The sequence below is a fragment of the Nomascus leucogenys genome, chromosome 2 (assembly GCF_006542625.1).
Source record: "Nomascus leucogenys isolate Asia chromosome 2, Asia_NLE_v1, whole genome shotgun sequence".
Taxonomy (NCBI): domain Eukaryota; kingdom Metazoa; phylum Chordata; class Mammalia; order Primates; family Hylobatidae; genus Nomascus; species Nomascus leucogenys.
This window is the reverse complement of record NC_044382.1, coordinates 2240100-2265846: the sequence shown is the minus strand read 5'-3', so window position 1 is coordinate 2265846 and position 25747 is coordinate 2240100. Positions and strand designations below refer to the sequence as shown.

General features: G+C 50.5%; 1 protein-coding gene across 2 annotated transcripts in view; it reads right to left on the bottom strand.

Moving 5' to 3' along the window:
- ADAMTS2 (ADAM metallopeptidase with thrombospondin type 1 motif 2) overlaps positions 1 to 25747 on the bottom strand; it is a 239709-nt gene that overhangs the window by 26951 nt on the left and 187011 nt on the right. The window contains exons 6-11 of one of the 2 annotated variants that reach the window (XM_030824707.1): positions 22502 to 22658; positions 18573 to 18678; positions 17802 to 17945; positions 17245 to 17377; positions 15914 to 16027; positions 1183 to 1328 (exon numbers count right to left, since the gene is read on the bottom strand). In XM_030824707.1, coding sequence (XP_030680567.1) covers positions 1183 to 1328; positions 15914 to 16027; positions 17245 to 17377; positions 17802 to 17945; positions 18573 to 18678; positions 22502 to 22658 — 800 coding nt within the window. Of the gene's footprint in view, positions 1 to 1182; positions 1329 to 14895; positions 14963 to 15908; positions 16028 to 17244; positions 17378 to 17801; positions 17946 to 18572; positions 18679 to 22501; positions 22659 to 25747 lie in introns of those variants that run through there. The other variant, XM_030824715.1, reaches the window with a different exon arrangement.

The following is a 25747-nucleotide window of genomic DNA, read 5'->3' as shown; positions in this document are numbered from 1 at the left end:
GCTCCATGCACACGCGTGTTCACACGTGCTGCTGAGGGAGGCTGTCCTACTGCAGGATCCCTCCCCGGAGCCGTGACTGCTGTCCCTCTCTGGCTCCCCAGGGTCCAGTTCAGGCCTGGCCAGAGCAAGCAGAGCAGCCTGAGTGAACAGGACCCAGGAGCGGCTGCAGAGGCTGGAGCCCAGCAGCTGGGACGCACCGGAGCCCTGCCTGCCAGCTGGTAACTGGGCCCGGCTGTGCATCTGTGATGCCCAACTTGGAGGCTGGAAATCTGTCTTGTTTGTTTTTCTAATGTGAAATTACAGATTGTCAATATTTTCAGGCAAATCAAAATCTTTAAAACACCAGACAGGCCAAAAAGGAAAGACGGAAGCTCTGTGTGTCTAAGCAGCCACAGGGCCTGCGGCGTAAGGGCCCGCTGGGCAGGTGGGAGACAGGAGTAATGCTGATGTTTGTGGAGGGTTCTCCCTCCACCCCAGCGCCCCCGGGACACTCCCTGGGTGAGGCCAGGGCTAGCGTTCAGGCAGGAGGAGACAGGCAGTGGAGGAGGGAGAGGAGGGTGTGGATAAGAAAGTGGCTATGGGCTGAGGAGGGAGCATGGGCCCGGGAGATATTTACGGGGTGTGTGGGGTGAGGTGGGAGGAATGAGAAGGGGCAGGAGGACAGCACAGGGCATGGGGCCTGCGTGGCGGGCGGGGTTGAGGTGTATCTGAGCATGGGGATGCAGCTGGCATGGGCCGGCTCCACAGGCTGTCCCTCCCCTGGGCAGCCAGACACTGATGACACATCCCGACCCTGCCCTCACCTGGCTGCAAACAGCTGCCCAGGTGCTAGCATCCGGGGGAGCTGACAGACCACCCCTGCTTACCCCCATTTCCCCAGCTCGGTCCCACCTCCTCTCCTCCATGCCCGTGGCCAGGAGAGACAGAGTAAACCTGTTAGAGTGGGCTGCAGGAAGGTGGGCTGTGGGCCCAGGCCAGGGGAAGGGGTAAGAGGCAGAGCTAAGCGTTCCCTGAGCCGTCGCCCCCTCCCAGGTAGGGTGAGGCAGGCCGGGCAGCCTGCTCTGCACCTCTCCAGAACTGGCGTGCAGCCACAGGGCCCTCCAGGACAGGGCTGGCTGGAGAGGGTCTCCTGGACCCTCAGCTGCCACTCAGGAAGGCCGGGGGAACATGGGGCCAACTCACTGTGGGTTGTCGCACTGGCGGGTCCTGAACTTCACGCCCGTGCCGCAGGTACGTGAGCAGGAACCAAACGGGCTCCAAGCGCCCCAGTGGCCGTCCCGCTTGAGGATGTCAGGCGTCAGCCAGATGCAGTGTCCTTTAAAACAATGCTGAAAGACAGGAAGCCAGTCCTTCCACTCACCCTCACACCGGGCCGTGGGGACAGTGCTGCGCTCTGCAGCCTGCAGTGTCTGGGACACGTCCTGGCCCCACTCTGGGGCACAGGGGGAGCTCACCCTCCTCGCCCCTAGATGCTCAGAGCCCCTGGAAGACAGGCCTCATCGGCCAGAGGCAGTAAGAGGCACAGTGAGGGGCTGGCCTGCCCTGCCTCCTGCTTGCTGATGCACCCTCCTGCCTTCCAGCAGCTCTGTGTCTCCTCAGCCGCAACCTGCACCACACCACGTCGCCAGGATAGATGCCTCCTGGGTGCCCACACACAGCCCGTTTATAAAGATGCCACTGGCGTATCAGGCCAGTGACTGCAAGACGTACAAGGATTATTTAAGCAGAAAAGGCACTTTAGAGGAAAATACTATGGAAAAAAGGGACAAGTAATATCCGACATGGTAAAAACCGGCAATCAAGTCCAACGCTGGCATGTAGGAAAAACGATTCCACATCTTAATCTGATCACAGTGCTCTCATTCCTCCAGGGGGAGGAAGCGTCCACAGTTTAGGGACCCACTTTAAGAAAAAGATCGCAAAATTAAAGAATTAAATTAGGTGCAAAATGGATTATTGACTTGAAATGAGAAAACATATCACACAAAAACGTTTTAAAACTGACAATGACCACAAACAACCAAAAAACAGAGAACAATGATGTCTAATACACTGACCGACAGAACTTTTCCTTCAGTTCTGACTGCATACCCTTTTTTTTTTTTTTTTTGAGACAGAGTCTCACTCCGTCCCCAAGGTTGGAGTGCAATGATGATCTTGGCTCACTGCAACCTCCATCTCCTGGGTTCAAGCGATTCTCTTGCCTCAGCCTCCCGAGTAGCTGGGATTACAGGTGTTCACCACCACACCCAGCTAATTTTTGCATTTTTTTTTTTTTTTTTTTTTTTTAGTAGACACAGGGTTTCGCCATGTTGGCCAGGCTGGTCTCGAACTCCTGACCTCAGGTGATCCACCCACCTCAGCCTCCCAAAGTGCTAGGATTACAGGCGTGAGCCACCGCACCCGGCCGACTGCATACTCTTTAACCCTTCTTTGTATGACCTAATTTTGCAGCACTGTCTCCACAAACAGAACAGAAAGAGAATGCAGCCATTCCTTAGCAAACTCTTCTCAGCAAACCATTCCTCAGCAAATTCTTTCTGTAAAAGGGTCAGAGAGTAACTATTGTAGACATTGCAGGCTATATAATCTCTGTTGCAATTAATCAATTCTGCCATCAGAGCTTGAAAGCAGCTATAGACGACCTATAAATGAATGGACATGGCTGTGTTCCAATAAAACTTTATTTACAAAAACAGGCAGCAAACAGAAACTTTGAACAGAGTCTCTGTTACCCAGGCTGGAGTACAGTGGCGCGATCTCAGCTCACCGCAACCTCCACCTCCCGGGTTCAAGAGATTCTCCTGTCTCAGCCTCCCAAGTAGCTGGGAATCACAGGATGTACCACCACGCCCGGCTAATTTTTGTATTTTTAATAGAGACAGGGTTTCACCATGTTGGCCAGGTGACCAACCTGTGTAACTAGCAAAGTTAGAGCAGCTAGCACTAACTTTGCTAGTTACACGTTGAATGGAAGTATAAGGAGGTTGGTGAACCCTCTCTGCAGTAACTGATGAAAATTAGTTTTTAAAAAGCAGCCATTTAAAGTCTCTGGAAATTGTCCTAAGGTCTATACAACAAATGAAGAAGCATTTTTTTTTTCAAGAAAATCTATTAAATCTTGGTAAGAAAAGCAAAAGTCTATGGCATTCGAGCCACAGCCCTCCCCCATTCCTGCCCTAGCTCAGTGTGACAGAAGCTTTACTGCCAAGAAGACGGGGCTGCCTCTACTCCAAGCTCCCGGTCTGAGGCTAGAGTTTCATACTGAGAAACCCAGGCCCCACTCATAGGGCAGAAGCTCTGCCCTAGGTACTCCAGGCCAAGAATAGTGGACCTGATAGTCCCCTCCACAGATTTCTTGTAGGGTAGAGGTTCCACGCTGAAAGGGGCAAGCCCAGAAGACTAGTGGCCACCATTCCCATCTAGTGAGCAGTCTGTAGGCCAGGAACGACCTTGCTCCTAGCTCTGGCGCAGTGGTGCAGGGGCCTGCCCAGAGGGAGAGTCAGAACAGAGGGCTTCATAGCTCTCCCTAAGGGGACTGACTTTGATCTGAAACAGAGCGTAGAGGATGTTCACGTCTAAGGGCACTGTCAGAAACAACAGGGGTCTTAGCAGTGAGCAATTAAGAGGAGACCAGTGGTCTCTAATAGCAACAAACAAAATGTTAAACCAGCTACACGTTGAGTATCCCTTATCTGAAATGCTCGGAACCAGAAGCGTTTGGAACCAGAAGTGTTTCGGATTTCAGATTTTCAGATTAAGGATGCTCAACCTGCAGAAGTTAAACAGACAGAACCAGGGACAAAGACAGCTAAGAGCCCTCCCGAAGGTCTCAATACACCCTGCCCTGTGAAAGGTCTAGAATTTAACTAGATCATATTGTAGAGCAAGGTATATACCCCAGGACATTGTCAAAATCAATACAGCAATCAGTCGCACTAGCAGTTAGTAGCAGCTAGCAGTTAGTGAAGGCTAACAGTTGGGTGTGATAGCAATACAGGCAGAATGACCAGAAACTTAATGGAAAGATCTGGGAAAGAGACAGTCAAAGAGAGCCTGGCTAATGCCACTGTCCCAGGGGGTTAGGGGCAGGGGTGCAGTCAGGGTGACTGTGCATATGACCAAGGCTCTGACCTCTGGGGAGCAGTATCAGTGGCTGCACACTGCAGGGGAAATAAGCTTCATTGAAACAGCAGGACCAGGGCACTAAAATCAACAAGCAAACAGTAGCAGCAAGGCCCAGGGGGATCATTATCCGCAGTTTCTTCAATGTATTATCTAAAGTTTCCAATTTTCAAGGAAACTTTCTGAGCCACGAAAAGAAACAGGAAAATGTGACCCATACACAGGAAATTAAGCAGGTGACAGAAGCTATCTCTGAGGAGGCCCAGATGTCTGACTCAGCAGATACAGATTTCAAAGCAGCTATAATAAATGTATTTAAAGAACAAAAGGAAATCATGTCTGAAGAACTAAAGGAGACTACAGGAATGACATGTCACCAAATGGAGAATCTCAGTAAAGAGACAGAAATTATAAAAAGAACTGAATAGAGGCTGAGTGCAGTGGCTCACACCTGTAATCCCAGCACTTTGGGAGGCCGAGGTGGGCAGATCACCTGAGGTCAGGAGTTCGAGACCAGCCTGGCCAACATGGTGAAACCCTGTCTCTATTGAAAATACAAAAATTAGCCGGGCGTGGTGGTACATCCTGTGATTCCCAGCTACTTGGGAGGCTGAGACAGGAGAATCTCTTGAACCCGGGAGGTGGAGGCTGCAGTGAGCTGAGATTGTGCCACTGCACTGCAGCCTGGGTAACAGAGACTCTGTCTTGAAAAAAAAAAAAAAAAAAAAGAACTAAATAGAAATTCTGGAGTTGAATAGTACAAAAACTTAAAAGATAAATTAATTAGCTGGCTCAATGGTAGATTTGAGCTGGCAGAAGATGCAATCGGTGAACTTGAGTACAGATTAATCAAAACAGTGCAATCTAAACAGCAGAGAGAAAAAAATGAAGAAAAATGAACAAAGCCTCTGAAAAACACGGAAGGCCATTAAGTACAATAAAAAATGCATAGTAGAAGTACCAGAAGAAGACACAGAGAAAGAAGGAGAAAATATTTTTAAAAGAAGGCTGAAAACATCCAAAATGTGATGAAAAACATTAACTGACACATCTAAGAAATGCAATTAAATTCAAATGGGGGTAAATGCAAAGAGGTCCACACCCAGACACACCATAGTCAAAATGTTGAAATCAGACAAAGATGAGGAGAAAATACTGAATATTGAACGACTCACCATATACAGGGAAATCCCAATAAAATTAACAACTCATTTTTAATCAGAAATAATGAAGGCCAGAGGCAGTAGTGTCAACCAAGAAGATTTAATTCAGCAAAACTATCTCTCATAAATAAAAGTGAAATAAAGATATTGCCAGATAAACAAGGACGGAAAGAATTTATTGCTAGCAGACCTGCCATGTAAGAAACACTGAAGGAAGTTCTTCAGGCTGAGAGCAAGTAACACCAGAGAATAATTCAAATCCCCATGGAAACTGAAAAAAGCACTGGAAATGGACAAACTTCTGCAAAGATACAAACTACCAAAGCTAAATTAAGAAGGTATAGAAAATCTGAATAGACCTAAACAAGAGATTGAATGAGTAATACAAAAACTCCACAAACAAATACCCAGGCCCAGATGGCTTCACTGGTGAATTCTACCAATTGGAATGTAAAGAAATCTAAACATTAAAAAAAATTAATATCAATCCTTCAGAAACTCTTCCAAAACACAGAAAAGGATTCCCAACACATTCTCTGAGGCTAGTATTACCCTGATACCCAAATCAGAAAAAGACATCACACAAAAAACTACAGACCAATATCTCTTATGAGTATAAACATAAAAATTCTTGACAAAATACCAGCAAACGGAATCCAAGAGTGTATTCCAATACGGATGTCTTCCTTTCCAATACGGATGTCTTTTATTTCCTTTTCTTGCCTACTTGTCCTGGCTAGAACTTCCAGGACAATGTTGAATAGAAGTAGCAGGAGCAAACATCCTTGTCTTGTTAATGATCATAGGGGGCTATGGTTTGAGTGTTTGCGTCCCCTCCAAAATTAGAAGCTTGATTCCTAATGAGACAGTTTTAAGAGGTGGGGCCTTAAGGAGATCCTTAGGCCATGAGGGCTCCATCATCCTGGATGGGATTAGTGGCCTTATAAAAGCGCCAGAGGGAGCTAGCGAGGCCCCTTTTTGCCCTTTAGTCCCTTCTGACGTGAGGACAAATAGCCATTAAGCACATGAAAAGCAATGGAATAGATTTTTTTGTTTTTTGGTGACAATGAGCTTTTTGAAGTCAGTTATTTTTCTTGATTTCATTGCCCATTTTTTATTACTTTAGTTTCATATCCCATTAATTTTTATCTGAATTTTCTTTCCTTTCTTTAACAAATAAATTTGAAAATAATAAAAGAAGGTACTTTTTATACATATATGCCAATCAGAGTCTGTCATTTCTCCCTTATTTTATCAAAACATTCTGGAACCACTTTCAAAATGGCAGTTAAAACAGTATATTATCTTTATTTTCAGACAAAATGATCTTCTATATAGAAAATCCTAAAGAATTCCCTACAAAACTTAGAGCTAACAAACAAATTAAGTGGGGTTTCAGGAAACAAGACCAATATACAAAAAAATCAATTGCATTTCTATAAACTAATAATAAATGATTTAAAAGTGAAATTAAGAAAATAACTCCATTTACAATAGCATCAAAAAGAAGAAAAGAACCTTAGAAATAAATTGAACAAAAGAAATGCAAAACATGTCCACCAAAAATTACAATACCTCATTGAAAGAAGTTAAAGCTCTAAGTAAATGGAAAGACATCTCAATGTTCATGGATCAGTGTTAAAATGGAAATACTTTCACATTGATCTACAGGTTCAACATAATTCCTATCAAAATGCAGACTCGAATTTTGCGAAATTGAGAAGCTGCTCCTAAAATTCATATGGAAAGTCATAGGATGTAGAATAGCCAAAATAATACTGAAAAAAGAGCAAAGTGGGAAGACACTTCATCATTTCGAAGCTTACTGTTAAACTACAGTAATCAAGACAGTGTATCCCTGGCATAAGGACAGACAAATATACTGATGGAATAGAAGAAAAGCCTAGAACTAAACCTTTACATTTGATAAGTTAAACTGTGACAATTCAATGGAAAAGGAATAGCCTCTTCAACGAATGCTTCTGAGACAATTGGATACCCACATGCAAAAGAATGACGTTGGACCTCTTCCTCACACTTACACAAAAATTAACTCAAAAATGGATCACAGATATCAATAGAAGAGCTGAAACTCTGAGAGTAAAACATACGAGTAAATCTTCTTGACCTAAGTAATGGTTTCTCAAATACAACACCAAAAGCACAAGTGATAAAAGTAAAAATAGATAAATTAGACTTCATCAGAATTAAACACTTTTGCACCTCAATGATGCCATCACGAAAGTGAAAAGACAACCCACAGAATGGGAGGAAATATTTGCAGACCACTCACACTGGTGAGTGTGATAACAGACTTGTATCCAGAATAAATAAAAAAACTCTTAGGATTCAATAATGAAAATAGAAATAACTCCATGAAAAAATAAGCAAAGGATCTAAATAGACATTTATACAAAAAATGTATACAAATTGCCATTAAGCACATGAAAAGATGGTCATCATAGGTCACTAGGGAAATGCAAATCAAAACCCCAGTGAGATATATCACTTCACATGCACCAGGATTGGTATAGCAAATACAATAACAGGTTTTGGGGAGGATATGGAGAAATCTGAAGCATCATTGCTAGTTGGAATGTAAAACGGGCTGCTTTGGGAAACTGGCAGTTCCTCAAAATGTCAAACATGGAGTTACCATAAAATCCTATGACTCCGTTTCTGGGTCTACATCCAAGAAAAACGACATATGCGTGCAATACTTTGTACACGAATGTTCGTGCGGCATTTCCCATGATAGCTGAAAAGTGGAAACCACCCAAATGTCCATCAACTAATAAATGATGAATACCCACACAGTGGATTATTATTCAGCAACAGGAAGGGATGCAGTGCCGTTGCACGGTACGACAGAGATGAGCCCTGTGAACACTATGCCAAGTGAAAGAGGCCAGGCGCAAAATGTCGCATGTTGTGTGATTCCACTGATATGAAATGTCCAGAATTGGAAAATCTATAAAGAGAGCAAGAGGATGAGTGGCTATGAGTGGTTATCTGGAGTTGGGCGAGAGTGGGATGGATTGGGGTGACTACTAAGGGGTTTGGAACTTTTCAGAGTGAAAAAATGTTCCAACACTTGCTTGTTGTGATGGCTGTAAAACTCTATGAATACACTGAAAATCACTGAATTGTACGCTCTGTTTTATTTATTTATTTATTTTTGAGACAAAGTTTCGCTCTTGTTGCCCAGGCAGGAGTGAAGTGGCGAGATCTCAGCTCACTGCAACCTCCGCTTCCTGGATTCAAGCGATTCTCCTGCTTCAGCCTCCTGAGTAGTTGGGATTATAGGTGCCCACCACCAGGCCCGTCTAATTTTTTTGTATTTTTAGTAGAGACAGGGTTTCACCACGTTGGCCAGGCTGGTCTCGAACTCCTGACCTCAGGTGATCCTCCTGCCTCAGCCTCCCAAAGTGCTGGGATTACAGGCGTGAGCCACTGCACCCGGCCTGTACACTTTAAAAAGTGAATTTAAATATAGATCTCACCTTATTAAAGCTGTTAGGGAAAAAAAACCAACACCAACCAAACAGGTAGCAGATGGAGTTGGCCAGCACCTGCCCTGACATTCTGAAGGAAATTCTTTCTTTTTAAAAAAATGATCAGTACTTTAAAGAAGTTATGGGTGATGCCATCTGAACATTTAGGATGATGGAACTTGGAGGAGGTGCTCTCTGGTTTCCGTCCTTGATGTGGTTTTCAGGGCATTTCAAGTTTTCTCTGTGGGAGCTTGACTTTAAGAGACTCTTTGGATGAGCAACGCTCAGTAACAGTTGCTGTGGATGCCCTCACTGTAGTGGCAGCGTTTGCAGCTCCCTGGCGTCTTTGATGTTGTCAGCATTTCATGTCAAATCAGAAAGATGTCTGAACCATTTTCCTACGTGTTCATCAGATTCACTCCTCTTCATTAATGAGACTGTCAAACGCTCCAAGGCCTGTCAACTTCTTTGATGTGTGTCTCTTCCTCCTAATGAACAACTGCTTTTTAGTTTGATATAAAACCTTTCTTTTTTTGGTGACAATGAGCTTTTTGAAGTCAGAGTTATTTTTTTTTTTACTTCCTTGCTCATTTTCTACTACTTTAGTTTCATATCCCATTAATTTTTATCTGAATTTTCTTTCCTTTCTAATAAATTAGAAAATGATAAAAGGTATATTTTATACATATATCCAAATCCGAGTCTGTCATTTCTTCCTTATGTTATCAAAACATTCCCAAGCCACTTTCAAAATGGAAGTGAAAATAGAGCATTCAGACGTAACCAGCATTTCTGCATCTCGCTTTCATTGCAGTTTCTCTTCTGTCTTTGAAATTTTTTAGAGCCCTTCATTTATTGTCATCCATACGTTGTGAGGCTAGGCCAACTTTTATTTATGTTTTATTTATTTTATTTTTTTGAGATGGAGTCTCACTCTGTCGCCCAGGCTGGAGTGCAGTGGTGTGATCTTGACTCACTGCAACCTCCACCTCCCGGGTTCAAGTGATTCTCCTGCCTCAGCCTCCCCAGTAGCTGGGACTACAGGCGCCCGCCACCACGCCCGGCTAATTTTTGTATTTTTAGTAGAGATGGGATTTCACCATGTTGGCCAGGCTGGTCTCAAACTCCTGACCTCAAGTAATCCTCCCACCTTGGCCTCCCAAAGTGTCAGGATTACAGGTGTGAGCCACCACACCTGGCCTAAGCCAGCTTTTGAACAAGCAGACCATCCTGTCACACTTGGCCTTTCTAAAGAAATATCCATGTTGGATCTGTGTTTAAAGTACTCCATCTATAAAACAAACCTAAAGATAAAACAAAATACTGCCCATATGGAAGTAGTCACAACCTCCGGTACCGCTGAGGCACCTTTGTCTCCAAAGATCTGAGGGAAACGGCCAGCACACAGCCCGTATTCTGCACTGACCCTAGGTGAGTTGGCACAGCGGTGTGGCGAGTATTTCTGGAAGCTACTATTACACCTAGACAGACACAATCATTTAACTCTACTTGTAAGAGACAGAATCATGGCAATAAGCCAAAAAAAATGCCCTCAATCCATTTTCTCTGTAGCCAAAGCAGCAAAATGCCCAAGGCCGTTCTAATGGCACCCACGGGAGGTGAAGTGTATCAGTGGCACCCACGGGAGGGGAAGTGTATCAGTGGCACCCACGGGAGGGGAAGTGTATCAGTGGCACCCACGGGAGGGGAAGTGTATCAGTGGCACCCACGGGACGGGAAGTGTATCAGTGGCACCCACGGGCACGGGACGGGAAGTGTATCAGTGGCACCCACGGGACGGGAAGTGTATCAGTGGCACCCACGGGACGGGAAGTGTATCGGTGGCACCCACGGGACGGGAAGTGTATCGGTGGCACCCACGGGACGGGAAGTGTATCGGTGGCACCCACGGGACGGGAAGTGTATCGGTGGCACCCACGGGACGGGAAGTGTATCGGTGGCACCCACGGGACGGGAAGTGTATCAGTGGCACCCACGGGAGGGGAAGTGTATCAATGAGAAGTAGGAATGAAAAGAGAAGTGCTCTTAATCAAGTATGGTTAAAATATCTTATTTTTGCAAAATTGACAAAAACATGACCATGTGAACCCATGGCTTGGCCTCTCCCAGGGCCTTGGAAGGGACTCATGTGAGCAACAGGCCCCGAAGCATAAGCATCATGAGCTTCATGGTAAATCAACTTCTGCTTCCCTCTCGAAGCCCCTCCATGGCTCCCACTTGCAGCAGGACAGGCCCTGTGGCTGGCATCAAAGACTCAGTATGACTGGCCTCTACTTACCCCTCAGGGTCACCTTCCCCCAGCACACCAGCACGCAGTGTTGACGGCTCTGAACAGACCCCACCCTCTTCCCTCCCTGCCCCTGTGCACTCCTTCATCTCCTCAACACACACCTGGTGCAGCAGACCCTGTGCTGTGCCACCCAGATCCCTCTTCAGGACCAAGTCGTTTATTCCTCAAGCTGTGGGGCGTGTGGGCTGCTCATGGCTCACAGCCCCCAGACCAAAGTCATGTCCCTTTCGTGGGGACAGCCATAGCCAGTGACTGGTCACGGTTGCAGTTCAAATGTCGCTTCAATTGGGCCAACTCTGAAAGGCTCCAGAGCTGCACGTGGCGCTGGCCGAGCCCTCTGCTGAGGTCGCATCCCTGTGCAGTGCCTCACTCTCCCCACGGTGCTGGCCCTGAGAGTGCGCCCTGGAATTCCTGCCATCAGGTCTCCGTGTCTGAGGTCGTTTCTGGGGATCCGTGCTCCTGTGTCCACACCTGAGCTGCTCCCCTCCCGGGCTTCCTTCCTGGTCCTCCCTGCTCGGGCAAGCCCTGCCTAGTGCCCACCTGTGCCCACACCTCCCCTTCCTTCCTAGCAAAGGCCCCTCATTCTCATGCCTTCACTAAAACCCTCCCAGGCCTGCCTCTGTGGCAGTCTGAGCCACGTGGGGACTGCAGAGGCCGCCTCTCCGGATTCTCCCTCGCAGAGGGAGGGAGGTACTGTGGGCAGGCGGTCAAGGGCTCCTTCCATCAGGCTGGCCCAACAGGAACTGGCTGGGGTCAGGCAGGCCTGGCTCCCGGCCCCTGGGGGGTCCTAGCCATCTCCTTCCTGGGCACCGTTACCTCATCTCTTGCCCCCAAAGCTCCCCTCACTCGAGCATGGAGGGGAGGGGAACAACCCAGAGAAATGCTGGCTGGCGTTCCTCTCAGCCAGTGGTGCAGGTGGGGCCTGCAGGTGAGGAAGGTTCCAGGTAAGGCAGTGCTGTGGCCTGAGTGTGTGTCCCCCCTCAAATTCACATGGTGAAGCCCTAACCCCCAATGTGGGGGCCTTTGAGAAGTGTTAGGTGATGACCCTTGTGAGTGGGATTGATGTCATGAGAAGAGACCCGAGAGAGATGCCCTCTTTCCTGCCATGTGAGACCACAGGAAGACAGCAAGCCAGGAGGAGGGTCCTCCCAGAAGCCAACCTTGCTGGCAGCCTGACCTTGGGCTTCCCAGCCTCCAGGACTGCGAAGAACAAGGCTCTGTTGTGTAAGCCACCCAGTCTGTGGTATTTCTGTTAGAGCAGCCGAAGCTGAGGAAGATGGAGTGAGTGGGTGAGCTGTCCTGGCACCGCGGAAGGCTGAGGCCGGGGCAGACTCTAAGTCACCAGGAGGATGGAAGGAGCCACACAGTGGTCCTCCTGTCCCAACTGGGCAAGCCGGTGCCTAACCTGGAAATGGAAGCTGGGCATGACCACTCAGGGTGCCCCCCAGAGTCTGCAGTGGGGGGAACCACCCCCTAAGTGCCTACAAATATTCCATCCACTAGAGACACTTCAACATTTAAGGGAAAGGTTATGTGTGCTGAGTGAATTTGGAGCCCATCATATGGGGAAATGAATGAATGAACGAAAGAATGAATGAATCTAGAGCTGAGGGGATGTGGAGCTTCCTCGGCCTAATCCTCTGGCCTACTGCCCCCCTCCCCCGCCTTTTTTAACCCAAAGGGAATGAACCCACCTCTCGCCTCTTAGCCAAACCAGCCCACCCAACACACTGGGTTCGGTGGGAAGGCTCCCCTCCTCCCCGCCCCCACCCCACCCCTCCAGCTGAGCAACCTGGCCGCATCTCTCACTACCCTGGTCCTCTGCTTCATCTCACGGAGGCCAAGGCTCTGAACCCACAAGCACCGTGGCATCCTCGCCTCCCCGTGCCCACAGGTCCAGGGCAAGCAGTGGATGGGTGGATGGGCCGTGCAGCCGCAGAGCAGAGGGTGGGGGCAGACCACCTGCAGGCTCTGTGGCTTCTCTCCCAGCCACCTCCGTGTCTAGAATCTAGAGACAGATCTTCTCTCTCTAGGAAATAGTGGCAGCAGGAAACTGGGTGAACAGAGGTATAATGAGGCAACAGAGGCCAAGAGGGGAGTGAGGTGCTGGGACAGCCAGCAGGAGCTCCCAGTCAGAGGCCTCTTGCAGAGCCTGAGCTCTCCACAGCCCCCTGCTGGGTGTCTGGGGATGCAGAGGGACAGCTCTGCCCCAGAGCCACTTAGCAGGCAACCTGCCATTTCTCCAGCCCAGCCAGGCTTTGCCTTGCTCTCTCCTCTCTCCTTGCCCCTTTGGCTCCCCTTTGGCTCCCCTTGCAGGAAAGGGTGGGAGAGAAGATGATTGCTTTCCAGATGTAAAATCACAGTGTGAGAGAACAGTGATGCATAGGACAGGGAAACATACAGACCCACATTCAGGAATTCTGACGGCAGCCTGGGAGGAGCCCCTCTTCCACGTTCCCCTAACATCCCCACACTGAATCCTGATCTAGGTCAGTTTCAACCTGTGCTCCTTGGGAACCAGGGGAGGCTGAGCAGAGCCCCAGCTCTGCCCCTCAGTCAGCACAACTATTCTTTAATACATAAAAGGCAATTTCACTTACTGGGCTAAATGCAGAGGATCCTACCACCAAAATGAGTGAAGGGCTGTGGCCAGGTCGGTGGTCTCTGTGAGGAGGGGATACTTTGGTTGCATCTGCTCACTGTCCTTACCAGACCTCCCCCCGCCCCACTTCTACCTTGCAGGAGAAGCAGGGGGCAGTCAGCTGGGGTGCAGGCCAGCCACACACGCACATGTGTGTGGGGGCCCCACCAGCTCCTGCTCCTGCTTCCTGAGCCAGCGTGCCTATGCGGAGCCTGCCTCCCATTCCCTCTGCCTCCTCCCCGCCTGGGGTGAGTGCGGTGGGCAGGGAGCCATGCTTAGCTGGTCTTGTTCTCCAACTCAGCTTTTCCCAAGCTACCCCTGGGGTCCCGGCAGATATTCTGCCCCGCTCCTTCTGCTGTGGGCCTGCAGGAAGGCGGCTAGCGGTATGGTTCTGGCCTCACCAGGCCCCCAGCGACTTACCAACAACAACTCACTTCGGACTTCTAACCCTTCATTAAGTCTGGGCACATCTTAAAAACACTAATTTCCAGGTCTTCAAACAAAACCTTATACACAAATGTTCACAGCAGCATGACTCATGACAGCCAAAAGATGGAAACCACCCAAATGTCCCTCCATGGAGAAACGGATACACCAAATGTGGCACATCCACGCAACAGGATCGAGAGGGATGGAATATGGATAGATGCCACACAGGATGACCCTTGGGAACATTCTGCTGAATGAAGTGAGTCAGACACAAAAGGCCACATATATATGATTCCATTTATAAGAAATTCTGGAATAGGTAACTCTATAGAGACAGAAAGAAGGTTGCTGCTAGCCAGGGGATGGGGCGAGGAGGGAAGGGAGGGGTGACTGATAAATGAGGCTTCCTTTTTGCAGTGATGAAAAGCTCTGGGACTGGGTAACGGTGATGGTTGCCCAATATTGCGAATGTGCTAAATGCCACCGAATTGTGCACTTCACTTTTATTTTTATTTTTTGAGACAGGGTCTTGCTGTGTCGTCCAGACTGGAGTGCAGTGACGCGATCTCGGCTCACTGCAACCTCCGCCTCCTGGGCTCAAACGATTTTCATGCCTCAGCCTCCTGAGTAGCTGGGATTACAGGCACCCACCACCGCACCCAGCTAATTTTTGTATTTTTAGTAGAGATGGGATTTTGCCATGTTAACCAGACTGGTCTTGAACTTCTGACCTCAGGCAATCCACCCGCCTCGGCCTCCCAAAGTGCTGGGATAACAGGCATGAGCCACCACGCCTGGCCTGAATTGTGTACTTTAAAGTGGTTCAGATAGTGAATTTTCTGTGAATTTTACCATAGTTTAAAAAAGAACACCAAAAGCAATTATTGGATCCTACCCCAAACAAAAGTCTTCAAGGATGGGCCTGGGAATTTGTTTCTTTCAGAAGCTCCGCCAGGGGCTAAAATGAGACAGCTGGCCCAGTTCCAAGCCAAAGACTTCCATCAAGGAGCCACAGGTCCAGACATTTTGGGGGCGTTCTAGGCCTGGCTGGGATGTGCACCGGTGTCCACTCCCCACTCCCTGCCCCCACTGCAGGGCCAGGGTGGTCTCAGTGGGGCTGAGCCTTCCTGGGCTGGGATCCAGGCTTAGCTCATCTGCATATGCCAGCCCCCTAGCAAGTAACTGGCTGAGGAGTGGGTGTGTGATTTCATCTGAACCAATGAGAATCAGGTCTGGAGTTCTGGGAGGACAACAGGGAAGAAGTGCTTCTTTCAAGAGTCACCAGAGGGTGGGAAGTGGGCCTGGGGCAGCCACCAAGTGACCTCGAAGGACAGCGTGCCCAACAAGGGACAAACACTGAGGTCCTGGGGATGGAAAGGCTAAGCCTCATGCTGGGCCCGAGGACTCCAATGCTGACCTCAAGGTGAGGTGACCCACAGTGCCCAGCGGCGACTGAAGGCTGCCAGGACCCCAGAAATTGCTCCTTAGAGGGGAATTCCTGAGTGGGGGGCATGAAGCACCGTGAGGAGCTCTCAGATGCCAGGTGTGCTCCAGCATCAGAAGCACAGGGTGGAGGAAGCTCTGGCGTATAGCGTGTGAGGGGTAATTAGAAGGGGGAAAGGAGAGGGCAGCAGAGGTCCCCTGGGAGGGCCCCCCACCCCCACTTCAGGGCCTGTCCCTGGTGACCTGGGCACCTAAGATTCCTGTCCTCTGCCCTGCTGCCCTCGAAGAGCCCTTGATCCTGCCTCACCTTGCCAGGTGCACACATAGTCCCGTCCAAGGGGGGCCCCTTCTTGGTCTTGCAAAAGTAGGGGTTGTCAGGGTGGCTGCACCACAGCTGCTTGCAGGGGTCGAAGGTCCGGAACTGGAAGACAGCACCACAGCTTGTCTCTCCCACCTCAGGGACCTCCCAGGGATGCCACCCGCCCCCGGGTCCTGGAACCTGAGATGCCCCAGTGGGACTGGCCCATGATGGGCCCGTGTGGCTGGTGGGTGTCGTGATTCTGGGGCGGTGAGGACCTTGCCCGTACAGTGTGGGGGCTGCAGCATCCCTGGACGTGGCTGGGCCTCTCCGCCTCCAGTCTTTGGAGGCTGCGCACCTCAGGGAGCCTGGCAGGCAGCTGGGCCCTAAGTGTCAGCCTGAGGCTAGGTGGGCACCTGCTGAGCCTTTGCCGTGGATTCCCCTCCTAAGCCCTGGCGAAGCCGTACCCCCACCCCCACAGGCCTGCCCTCTCTGCAGCCTTGGCCTCCCCTGGACTTCGCAGTCCTCCTCCCTGGCCTTTCTGCTTCCTGTCCTGACAGCACTTCCTGCAGGACGTCCCTGAGGGATCAGCTGAAACTCAGACGTGGCCCTGAGGCTCAGAGGCCCCACCACCATGAGAATCGAGTCCACTGTGCTCGTCAGGGAGTCCTGGAAGGAGTTAGCCCTCCTGCATTGGTACTTGACTCCACCACTTGCTCGCTTTGTGGACTCAGGCAGGTTACCTGGCCTCTCTGGGCCTCCGTTTCCTCATCTGTAAAATGGGACTAGTTTGCTTCTTTCCTTCGTGCAGCAGAGGCGAGCATTAAGACGCTCATAGACACTGAAGCTCCCGCATGTGGCCTCCATGCTGACGGCCAGTTCCTCTGACAGCTCAGCCCTGGCACTCGGCCCCGGAGAGCAGTGAGTGCTCCCATGCCTGCCGCGCTCTCCTCCAGGCCTCTGCGTCTGTGGTCCTCCCTTCCTGAATGCCCTCTCCTTCCGCTTAGCCTGCAGGCCTCCCTTCTTCCTTGGGAGCCCTCCTGACCTCTGCAGGCTGACACAAAGGCCTTGCCAGGCTCTCACTGCCCCTGGCTGACACCTGGCCACAGCCCTGTCCCCCGTGTGCTTCCTGCCTAGGACCCTGTCTGGGCCTGCCAGGTGGGCTCAGGGTGCCTGGGGGTGGGGAGTGGTGGGTGCAGAGGGAGAGGCTGCCACTCTGGAGGGCTGCTCTGCCCTCCCCACGCTGGGCCGGTCCTCACACTGTCCCAGGAGCTGCCCCTACACCAGCACACCTCCCCCCAGGCCTGGGAGGGGCCCCCGCTGCAGGGCTGCACACTCACCGCCGTGCACATCATGTAGCCCAGGCCGAAGTCAAAGCGGCACTGCTCGTTCATGGAGTAGTGCAGCCCCGGGAGCTGGGGCAGCGCCGGCCAGTCATGGGTGAAGGGGTCATCCCGCAGGCAGTCATAGGAGCTGTGGGGGACATAGGGCGCCGCAAGCAGCCTTCAGCATGGCTGACCATCCACAGCCCTGGAGGCAGCTGAGGCCCCTGCTGGAGCTGCCATGGCAGCCCTACCTGCACATCCCAGCCCCTGGCTGTGCTGCCTCAGTTTCCCTGCTGCATCTCTTGTCCTTGATGTAAGATACCAGGACCTGGCCTGAACAGACCCCAGGGTAGCCGCCTTGCCCACTTGCCATCCAAGGACAGACCCTGACAATGGGTTCTCCTGCAGACACCAGGCTCCTCTCACAGGTGTGCCCTCCCTCCTCCCCTGCACACAAGCTCAGAGGACCTGAAGTCGGAGGGCTCTGGCTCTGGTGCATGGGGACTTGCACCCTCCCAGAGCTGACCCCAGGGACTGAGGGGTCGCCCGCGGGGGACACGGGCGGTACTCACTGCAGGTAGCGGCTCAGCTCCTGCTGGCTGCAGCGGGACCAGTGGAAGCGGTGGAAGGCGGCCTGCACCAGGGGTGCCATGATGCTGCCCAGCCGCACCTCGTCGCCGCAGCGGTTGCCCTGCCCGTCGTGCTCCATGCCCAGCCTGCAACGGGCGAGGCAGCTGGCTGAATCCCACTGGCGCATGGGCCTGCCGGTCCCACCCCACCCCACCCCGATGATAAGAGGGTGCCCCATCTTTCCCCAACGGGCCTCCTGACCTTGGCCCGCTCTGAGCCGGGTGGCACCGACCGTCCACCTGCTGCAATTTGAAAGCCGAGGCACTCTGGGGAGACAGTGTCCAGCCGGTAGTCCCCCAGGTATCCTGTCCCCAGGAGGGGCATGCACGCCTGGGCGGAACCGTGGCTTCCCTGCCTCCAGCTTTCTAACCCAGGGCAAGCCACCCTCCAAATCTCCGAGCCTCCTCTATAACATGGGGTAGAGCCCACCCTGCCTGGGGGCTTGGATGGGATAATGGGGCAAGGTCCCCAGCTCTAGCTGGCCCAGAACGCCTGCTCAGTCTGCAGGTGAGCCCTTCCTCCTTTGATTGGTTCCTTCAGCAGAAAGTGGGCCTCGGGCGAGCACTGCCCAGCGCTGGGAAGACAGGAGACCACACCCCAAGTGGCTTTGACACAGGGCGTGTCCCTCATAAGGCACAGAGGAGAAGTGGGCAGCCAGGGCTGGGGATCCTAGGGTGGCCCCTCTGTGCCCCGCCCTTCCCCAGGCCACTTACACGTGGCCAGTCTCATGGGCCACCACGAATGCTGAGGAGAAGCCGTCCTCGTGGTTCAGGGTGCAGCTGCGGACCGGATGGCACATGCCGGTGACAGGAGCATAGCCTGGGAGGAGACAAGAGGCGGCTCCAGACGCTGCCATAGCCTGGACGGGAAGGTGAGGCCTGGCCTCACTCCCAGGTGGTGCTTCTCCCCAAGGCCCCAGTGCCCTCTCTTCCACAGGCAACGACCCCCGGCTGGCACAGCTCCGAAGACACCACAGCAGACAGCTCATAGCCTGCCACATCTGGCTGACAGCAGGCCCCCAGCCCGTCACCACACAAGCCCCGTGGCCGTTCTGCCTGTAACAGCCACACTGCAGCTGGGGCCCTCTGCTTAGTCAGATGTCACCTGCTATGGCTTGTCTGACACCTGACTTTCCTGCCTGCCGTTCTCTTTCACGCCGCCTGCCTCTGCCTCTGCCTGCCTCACTGAGTGGCCCCTGAGCAGCACCTGCCTCCATACCTCTCTCTCTGCTAGAGGCATCCTGCCGCTCGTCTGCCTGGCATCACACCCTCCAAGCCCACCTCCTCTGGGGGGTGTTTCTTGGGTCTCCCCTTGTTTCTCTGGGGTCCTTGAGACCCCAGCTAGACCTGTTTCCATAATGCCGCAGAAGGCCGCAAAGCTGTTCAGCCGATGTGCCACACTGCCCTGCAGAATATCCCAGCAGCGGGCTGGCTGGTGCGGACTGAGAGGTCAGAGCCGCCATAGATGATGAGGCCAGTGGCCTACGACAGCCCAGGGCCAGGGGGAGGGTGGCAGAAGTTCATGACGCAGAGACCCCACGTCAAACTGAGGAAGATACATAATGAGACCTATTCATTTCCCCAGCTCCTGTCTCAGCAGAGGGAGGCGGCTTGGACAAGATAGAGAAGTGCATACAGGGCTGTGGTCTCTGCTTGTACCCCTGGGAGTCTTCCTAGAGGCCTGCCAAGCATGGAGCCCTGACTTTCAGAACCCCAACCTGCCCTCACTCCTGCCATGCCCCACTGAGAGACCCTGAGGCCATGTGTTCCACAGAGAAGGGAAGGAGGGCCACTGGGACCCCGGGTGAGCCGGCGGTGTACGTGACTAAAAATAGAAGCATCGTGATCTAACCCTTGTCTTTTCCCATTGTAATAAACAGGAAAATCTGCATTGTTTGCTCTGCGGATTTTGAGACGAGTGTAGCGTCTGTGTGCCGGAGTGGAAGGGTGCCATCTCCTCTTTGTCCTTTGTATGCCAGGCTTGCAGACGCATCTGCCTCCGCGGGAGGCTTCTCATCCATCCTACTTAGCATTACAGGAGCCTGCGAGATTTGAAAGTGCATCTTTATGTTTTTCTTTGTTTTCTTCCCTCTTATTTTACTTTGTGGCTGTTTTCTCTCTCCAGAATCTTATTAGATAGAGTGTGCCTCCTCGATGGAGGGTCTGCCTCTTAACTTTCCTCTCATGTTAATCTTTTTGTCTTTTGCTCCCATTGGGAGATGCCCTTGACTTTTTATTTCAGCTTTTGATTTTTTTTTTTTTTTTTTTTTTGAGATGGAGTCTCGCTCTGTCGCCCAGGCTGGAGTGCAGTGGTGTGATCTCGGCTCACTGCAAGCTCCACCTCCTGGGTTCAAGCAATTCTCCTGTCTCAGCCTCCCAAGTAGCTGGGACTACAGGCGCCCGCCACCATGCCCGGCTAATTTTTGTATTTTTACTAGAGACGGGATTTCACCGTGTTAGCCAGGATGGTCTCGATCTCCTGACCTTGTGATCTGCCCGCCTCAGCCTCCCAAAGTGCTGGGATTACAGTGCTGGGATAACAGGTGTGAGCCACCGCGACCGGCCTTCTTTCCAATTTTTTCCTTTCCCAATCCTATCCATAATTTTATACAAATGGTTTGTTGTTCTCTAATTCTTCATAGAAACCTCTTATGGGTTTATGGATATATTTTCTCAAACATTCTGGGAATCCTACTTTTAAAAACATGCTTTTCTTGTCTCTAAATTATCTCTATTTTCTCTAGAGCCAGTTTTCAAACTTTTTGTTTTGTTTTACATCTTGGTCCATCTTTTTCATGCTGTAAGGATCTCTTGTGTTTTGGTTTTTTAAAAATATCTGGCAACCCTTGGCTGTCCTTTCATAATTTTTTTTTTTTTTGACTCGCTTTGTTGCCCAGGCTGGAGTGCAGTGGCACAATCTCGGCTCACTGCAAGCTCCGCCTCCCGGGTTCTAGCGATTCTCCTGCCTCAGCCTCCTGAGTAGCTGGGATTACAGGTGCCTGCCACTACACCGGCTGACTTTTGTATTTTTAGTAGAGATGGAGTTTCACCATATTGGACAGGCTGGTCACAAACTCCTGACCTCAAGTGATCCGCCCACCTTGGCCTCCCAAAGTGCTGGGATTACAGGAGTGAGCCACCACACCTGGCCAATTTCACATTTTTAAATGAGGGATCGGGTCACTTAATATAAAAGCTGTGTCGGTTTCCTCTCCTAGGGGATAGCTCTGCTCCCCATTAGTGCCCTCAGCAAGACAAAAGAGCCAAGAGCACTCTCATCACACGGTCAGGGCAACACCCGGCTGAACTGCGTTTGAGGGGAGCTATCCACTCCTCACCCAGACCTGGTAGTTTCAGTCTTTTTAACTTAACTATGCTATTAGATATGTCTTGATATTTCATTGTGTTTTTCTTTTTTTTTAATTTTCCTTTTTTTTTTTGTAAGACAGGCCTTGCTCTGTCGCCCAGGCTGGAGTGCAGTGGTGTGATCATAGCTCACCTCCTGGGCTTAAACAATCCTCCCACCTCAGGCTCCCAAGCGGCTGGAACTACAGTCGTCCACCACCATGCCCAGCCTCATTGTTTCAGTTGCATTTTTCCAATGTCTAGTGAGGTTGAGTGCCTTTTCATATGTTTATTGCTCATTCATATTTTGTTAAGAGCCTGATAACAGTCTCCTGCCCATTTTCCAACTGGATTGTCTTTATTATCCTTACTATTATTTGTAGGCGTTCTTCATATACTTCAGATATAAGTCCTTTTTTATAAATATTTCCCCCAGTGGATTAGCAGTGCCTTTAATGCACAAACTTTTGAAATGTGCTACTATTTATCAGTTTTTTCCATTGAGTTTGTGGTTTTTTTTTGTTGTTGTTGTTGTTGTTTTTTATCTCTTTTTTTTGAGATGGAGTCTCGCTCTGTTGCCCAGGCTGGAACACAGTGGTGCAATCTCGGCTCACTGCAAGCTCCGCCTCCCGGGTTCACACCATTCTCCTGCCTCAGCCTCCCGAGTAGCTGGGACTACAGGCACCCGCCACCATGGCCTGCTATTTTTTTGTATTTTTATTAGAGACGGGGTTTCACCGTGTTAGCCAGGATGGTCTCGATTTCCTGACCTCGTGATCCGCCTGCCTCAGCCTCCCAAAGTGCTGGGATTACCGGCGTGAGCCACCGTACCTGGCCTTTTTTTGTCTCTTTTTAAAGAAAACGTCTCTTATGCCAAGAACATGGAGCCATCCGCCTACGTTATCTTCTTTCATTATTTTGTGTTTCTTATTTAGACCTAAAATCCATGTGAGATGCTCTCTGACTATAGAGTGAGTGGAGGTGACAGGCCTCCTTTCTTTCCAAATTGGCCCCACACCATTTGTTAGACTGTTTTCTTCCTCTTCTCTGAAATGTCACTTTTGTGACACATAAGTGTCCCTATACACATAGGTTCAATTCAGGACACTGGACTCTGCTCTAATGATGTATTTGTCCATCCATGCACTGCCCCATACCCTCAACCAGCTCAGGTGGCCACAGCCTTCCTTGCCCTGACACTCTTCCCTGGGCTGGGCCACGGCTCCCAGGGCCCCTTGCACGACCAGGGGCTCATTTCCAGCTTCACACCTCTGTGGCCCTGCATGGGTGAGGCTCACCTTGCATGCCGGAAGGCCCAAAGTCCTGCCGTGTGAGGAAGATGGCATGATCGTGGTATTCATCGTGGCCCGTGTCCGGCTTCTGCTGGAGGTAGGCCCAGCGGCAGACATTCTCCAGGCTCTGAGAGGGGTTCCCGATCTCGATGAGGCTCATGGACTGCAGGGGGATGGACAGAAATGGAAGACAGAGGTTGGTGCCTGGTGGCCCAGTGGGGAGCCAAGCAGGCTGTAGTGTTGACAGACCCCATCCACTGGGAATCTGTTCCAGGTGGTACAAAGGCCCTGCCCGGTCACTCTCAGGACCTGCTCCCACTGGGCTCCACTCTTCGACAGGGTGGAAACTCACCTGCGTGCGTTTCCACACAAAGTCACTGCAGTTTTCAGGTGAGATGCAGAAGCCAAGCTCTAGGTCACTTAAGGCCTCGCTTAGTCCCACCGTCTACCCCATTTCCAGAAGTCCCTGTGTTTGTTCTATGAGGCACCTGTTCCGTGCAAGGTGTCCACAGAAGGCAAATGCCACGTGGACCTCACCCCAAAGAGCTACAGTTCTGAGAGGGTCCGTGGCAGGGGAGGCGGAAATCCCAGTGTGCTGTGCAAGGCTAGAGAAAGCAGGAGATCACCTGATACGTTCCCCCTGTGTGAAAGTACTTGCAGAAACCAACACGGTGGAGGAAAAGAAACTGCAACTGACATATTCGGTTGGTGCAAAAGTAATCGCAGTTTTGCCATTAAAAGTAATGGCAAGGACTTTTGCACCAACCTAGTAGAAAAACAGCCATATCAAGAACAGGGGCATACACAGATGATTCCCATAGGAACTATGCATGGGAAGCCCCGGGAACCATCCCATTCCATTTTGTATCATGACGCACACCTGACAGCCAGGGTGGCCTCGGGACCGTGAGTCCTGCACGCTCTCTCTGCACCATGACATCAGCAGGCACTCTCATTTGGACTTCAGGACTAAGAAGGCTGTCCTGGACAGGAAACTGAGACTCAGAGAAGTTAAGCAGCTTGCCCAGGTCATGAAACTAGGAAGTAGAAGAATTGAGATCGGATCCCAAGAAGCCTGAAACCAAAATCTATATTCAACTCACGGCCCTAAACTTCCTCCTTAAATAAGACATGCACAATATCATTTCAAAAGCGAGGCTTCTGGGAGAAGCACCCTTCCTTTTTTCCTCCACAATCCTCACAGCAGACATTTTGGTTTCTGTTCTCACCATAGACTCCAAACACCGAAGTAGTTCCCTCCAAGAGAACCAAGAGTCCCTCTCAGTCCTGGGCGTGTTCCTTTCCCCTTTAAGGATGTATCTGGCCATAAAATAGAGATGTGCATTCCTTGGAAGCTATGTATGCAGGTGTTTTTTCTCTTGCATAAATGTATCCACAAAGTAGACCCACGTATTTCTCTTTGTGTCTATAAATAACAAAAAGTTGGCCAGGCATGGTGGCTCACGCCTGTAATCCCAGCACTTTGGGAGGCTGAGGTGGGTGGATGGCCTGAGGTCAGGAGTTTGAGACCAGCCTGGCCAACATGGTGAAACCCTGTCTCTACTAAAAATGCAAAAATTAGTCTGGCTTGGTGGCGTAATCCCAGCAACCTGGGAGGCTGAGGCAGGACAATCGCTTGAACCTGGGAGGTGGAGGTCGCAGTGAGCTGAGATCGTGCCACTGCACTCCAGCCTAGGCAACACAGTGAGACTCTGTCTCAAAACAAAACAAAACAAACAACAAAGAGTATTGTTAGCAAGCCAGTTAGTTCCAGAAGAAGGGAGCACAATTCAAGGCTAGGTAAGACAAGTCATTCCCAGGAGTCCTAGTCAATGAATGACAAGATGGCAGACCAATTCCCAAGTCCCAAGCACAGAGTTAATTGTAAAGACTTTATTTCCTGTTCCTGGGAGATGAGATAACTCATTCTAACAAGGTTTCCATGAGTCCTGATGAAATAAATCATAAATCAGATTGTCATGTCCTGTGACCAGGACTTGTGGGACATTGGCACAGATGTGGACACCCCAGAGGAAGCTGGAGGAGGGCAAGGGGAGGTGCACTTCCTGTTCCCATCATGACCAGGAAGAGCATGTGACTAGCTCTGGCCAATGAGCTGTGAGCAAAAGTGGGGCATGTCTCCTTTTGGTTGGAGCATCTAATTGCCCATTGAGACCCTTCAGAGATCTCTCCTTTCTGACACGAGATCTGGCAACATAAAGACAGTGGCTGCTCTGTCACCCAGGACCTGAGTGACAGTGAGACCCGAATCCTCTGCCAACCCACATTGAACACACAGCATGAGCAGGAAATCTTCGTCGTTTTAAGCCACTGGGATGCAAAGTGTGTTTGTTTCTGTAGCATAACCTCATCTACTCTAATTGATACAGGAGGAAAGGAATGGGTATCTGCATCACATCCAAGCCTGAACCTCTGCAGCTCATCCCGAGTCCCTGCCAGGTAGTATCCACCTCTGGGTAGCCTTGAGAGGTCACAGTTCCGAAGGAGGAATCAGGTAAAAGAATGTCCTCTCTCACTGTCACCAGCTAGGGGGTGAGCCTGGGATGGCACGAGAAGGAAGAATCACATCCCTCGGGTGGATGTGATTCGGTGCTAGAGCTTGCGCCTTGTGGTTGATTGTACTTGCTGAACTTAAGATTGGCAGCCCAGATATGGATGAGCCTGGGGGACCTCATGTTAAATGAAACAAGCCAGGCTCAGAAAGACAAATACTGCACGCTCTCACTCATATGTGGAAGCTAGAACAGTTGATGTCATAGAAATAGACAGCAGTTCCTAGAGGCTGGGGGGCAGCGGGCTGGGGACGGCCAAAGGCTGGTTAACATGTACAAAAGTGCAGCGAGATGGGGGAATAAGTGCTAGTGCCCTATAGTGCCGGAGAGTGCCTGGAACCTGTAAGAATGTATTGTGCATTTTCAAATAGCTAGAAGAGTGGACTTTGAATGTTCCCAACACAAAGAAGTGATAACTGTTTGAGGTGACAGATATGCTAATTACCCTGATGTAATCATTACACATTGCATACATGTGTAAAAATATCACACCCTACCCCAGAAATATGTACAATTATTACATGTCAATTAAAAATAACAGTAAGAGCAAAATCAAAAACCAAACAAGAATGACTTTTTAACATAAAATTTTTAAAAATCGCCAGCCCAAATCCAAATCAGAAGGTCAGCACAAAGGTCACTAATGAGCGCTTTTGCTAGGCACCCTAGCAGGTGGCAG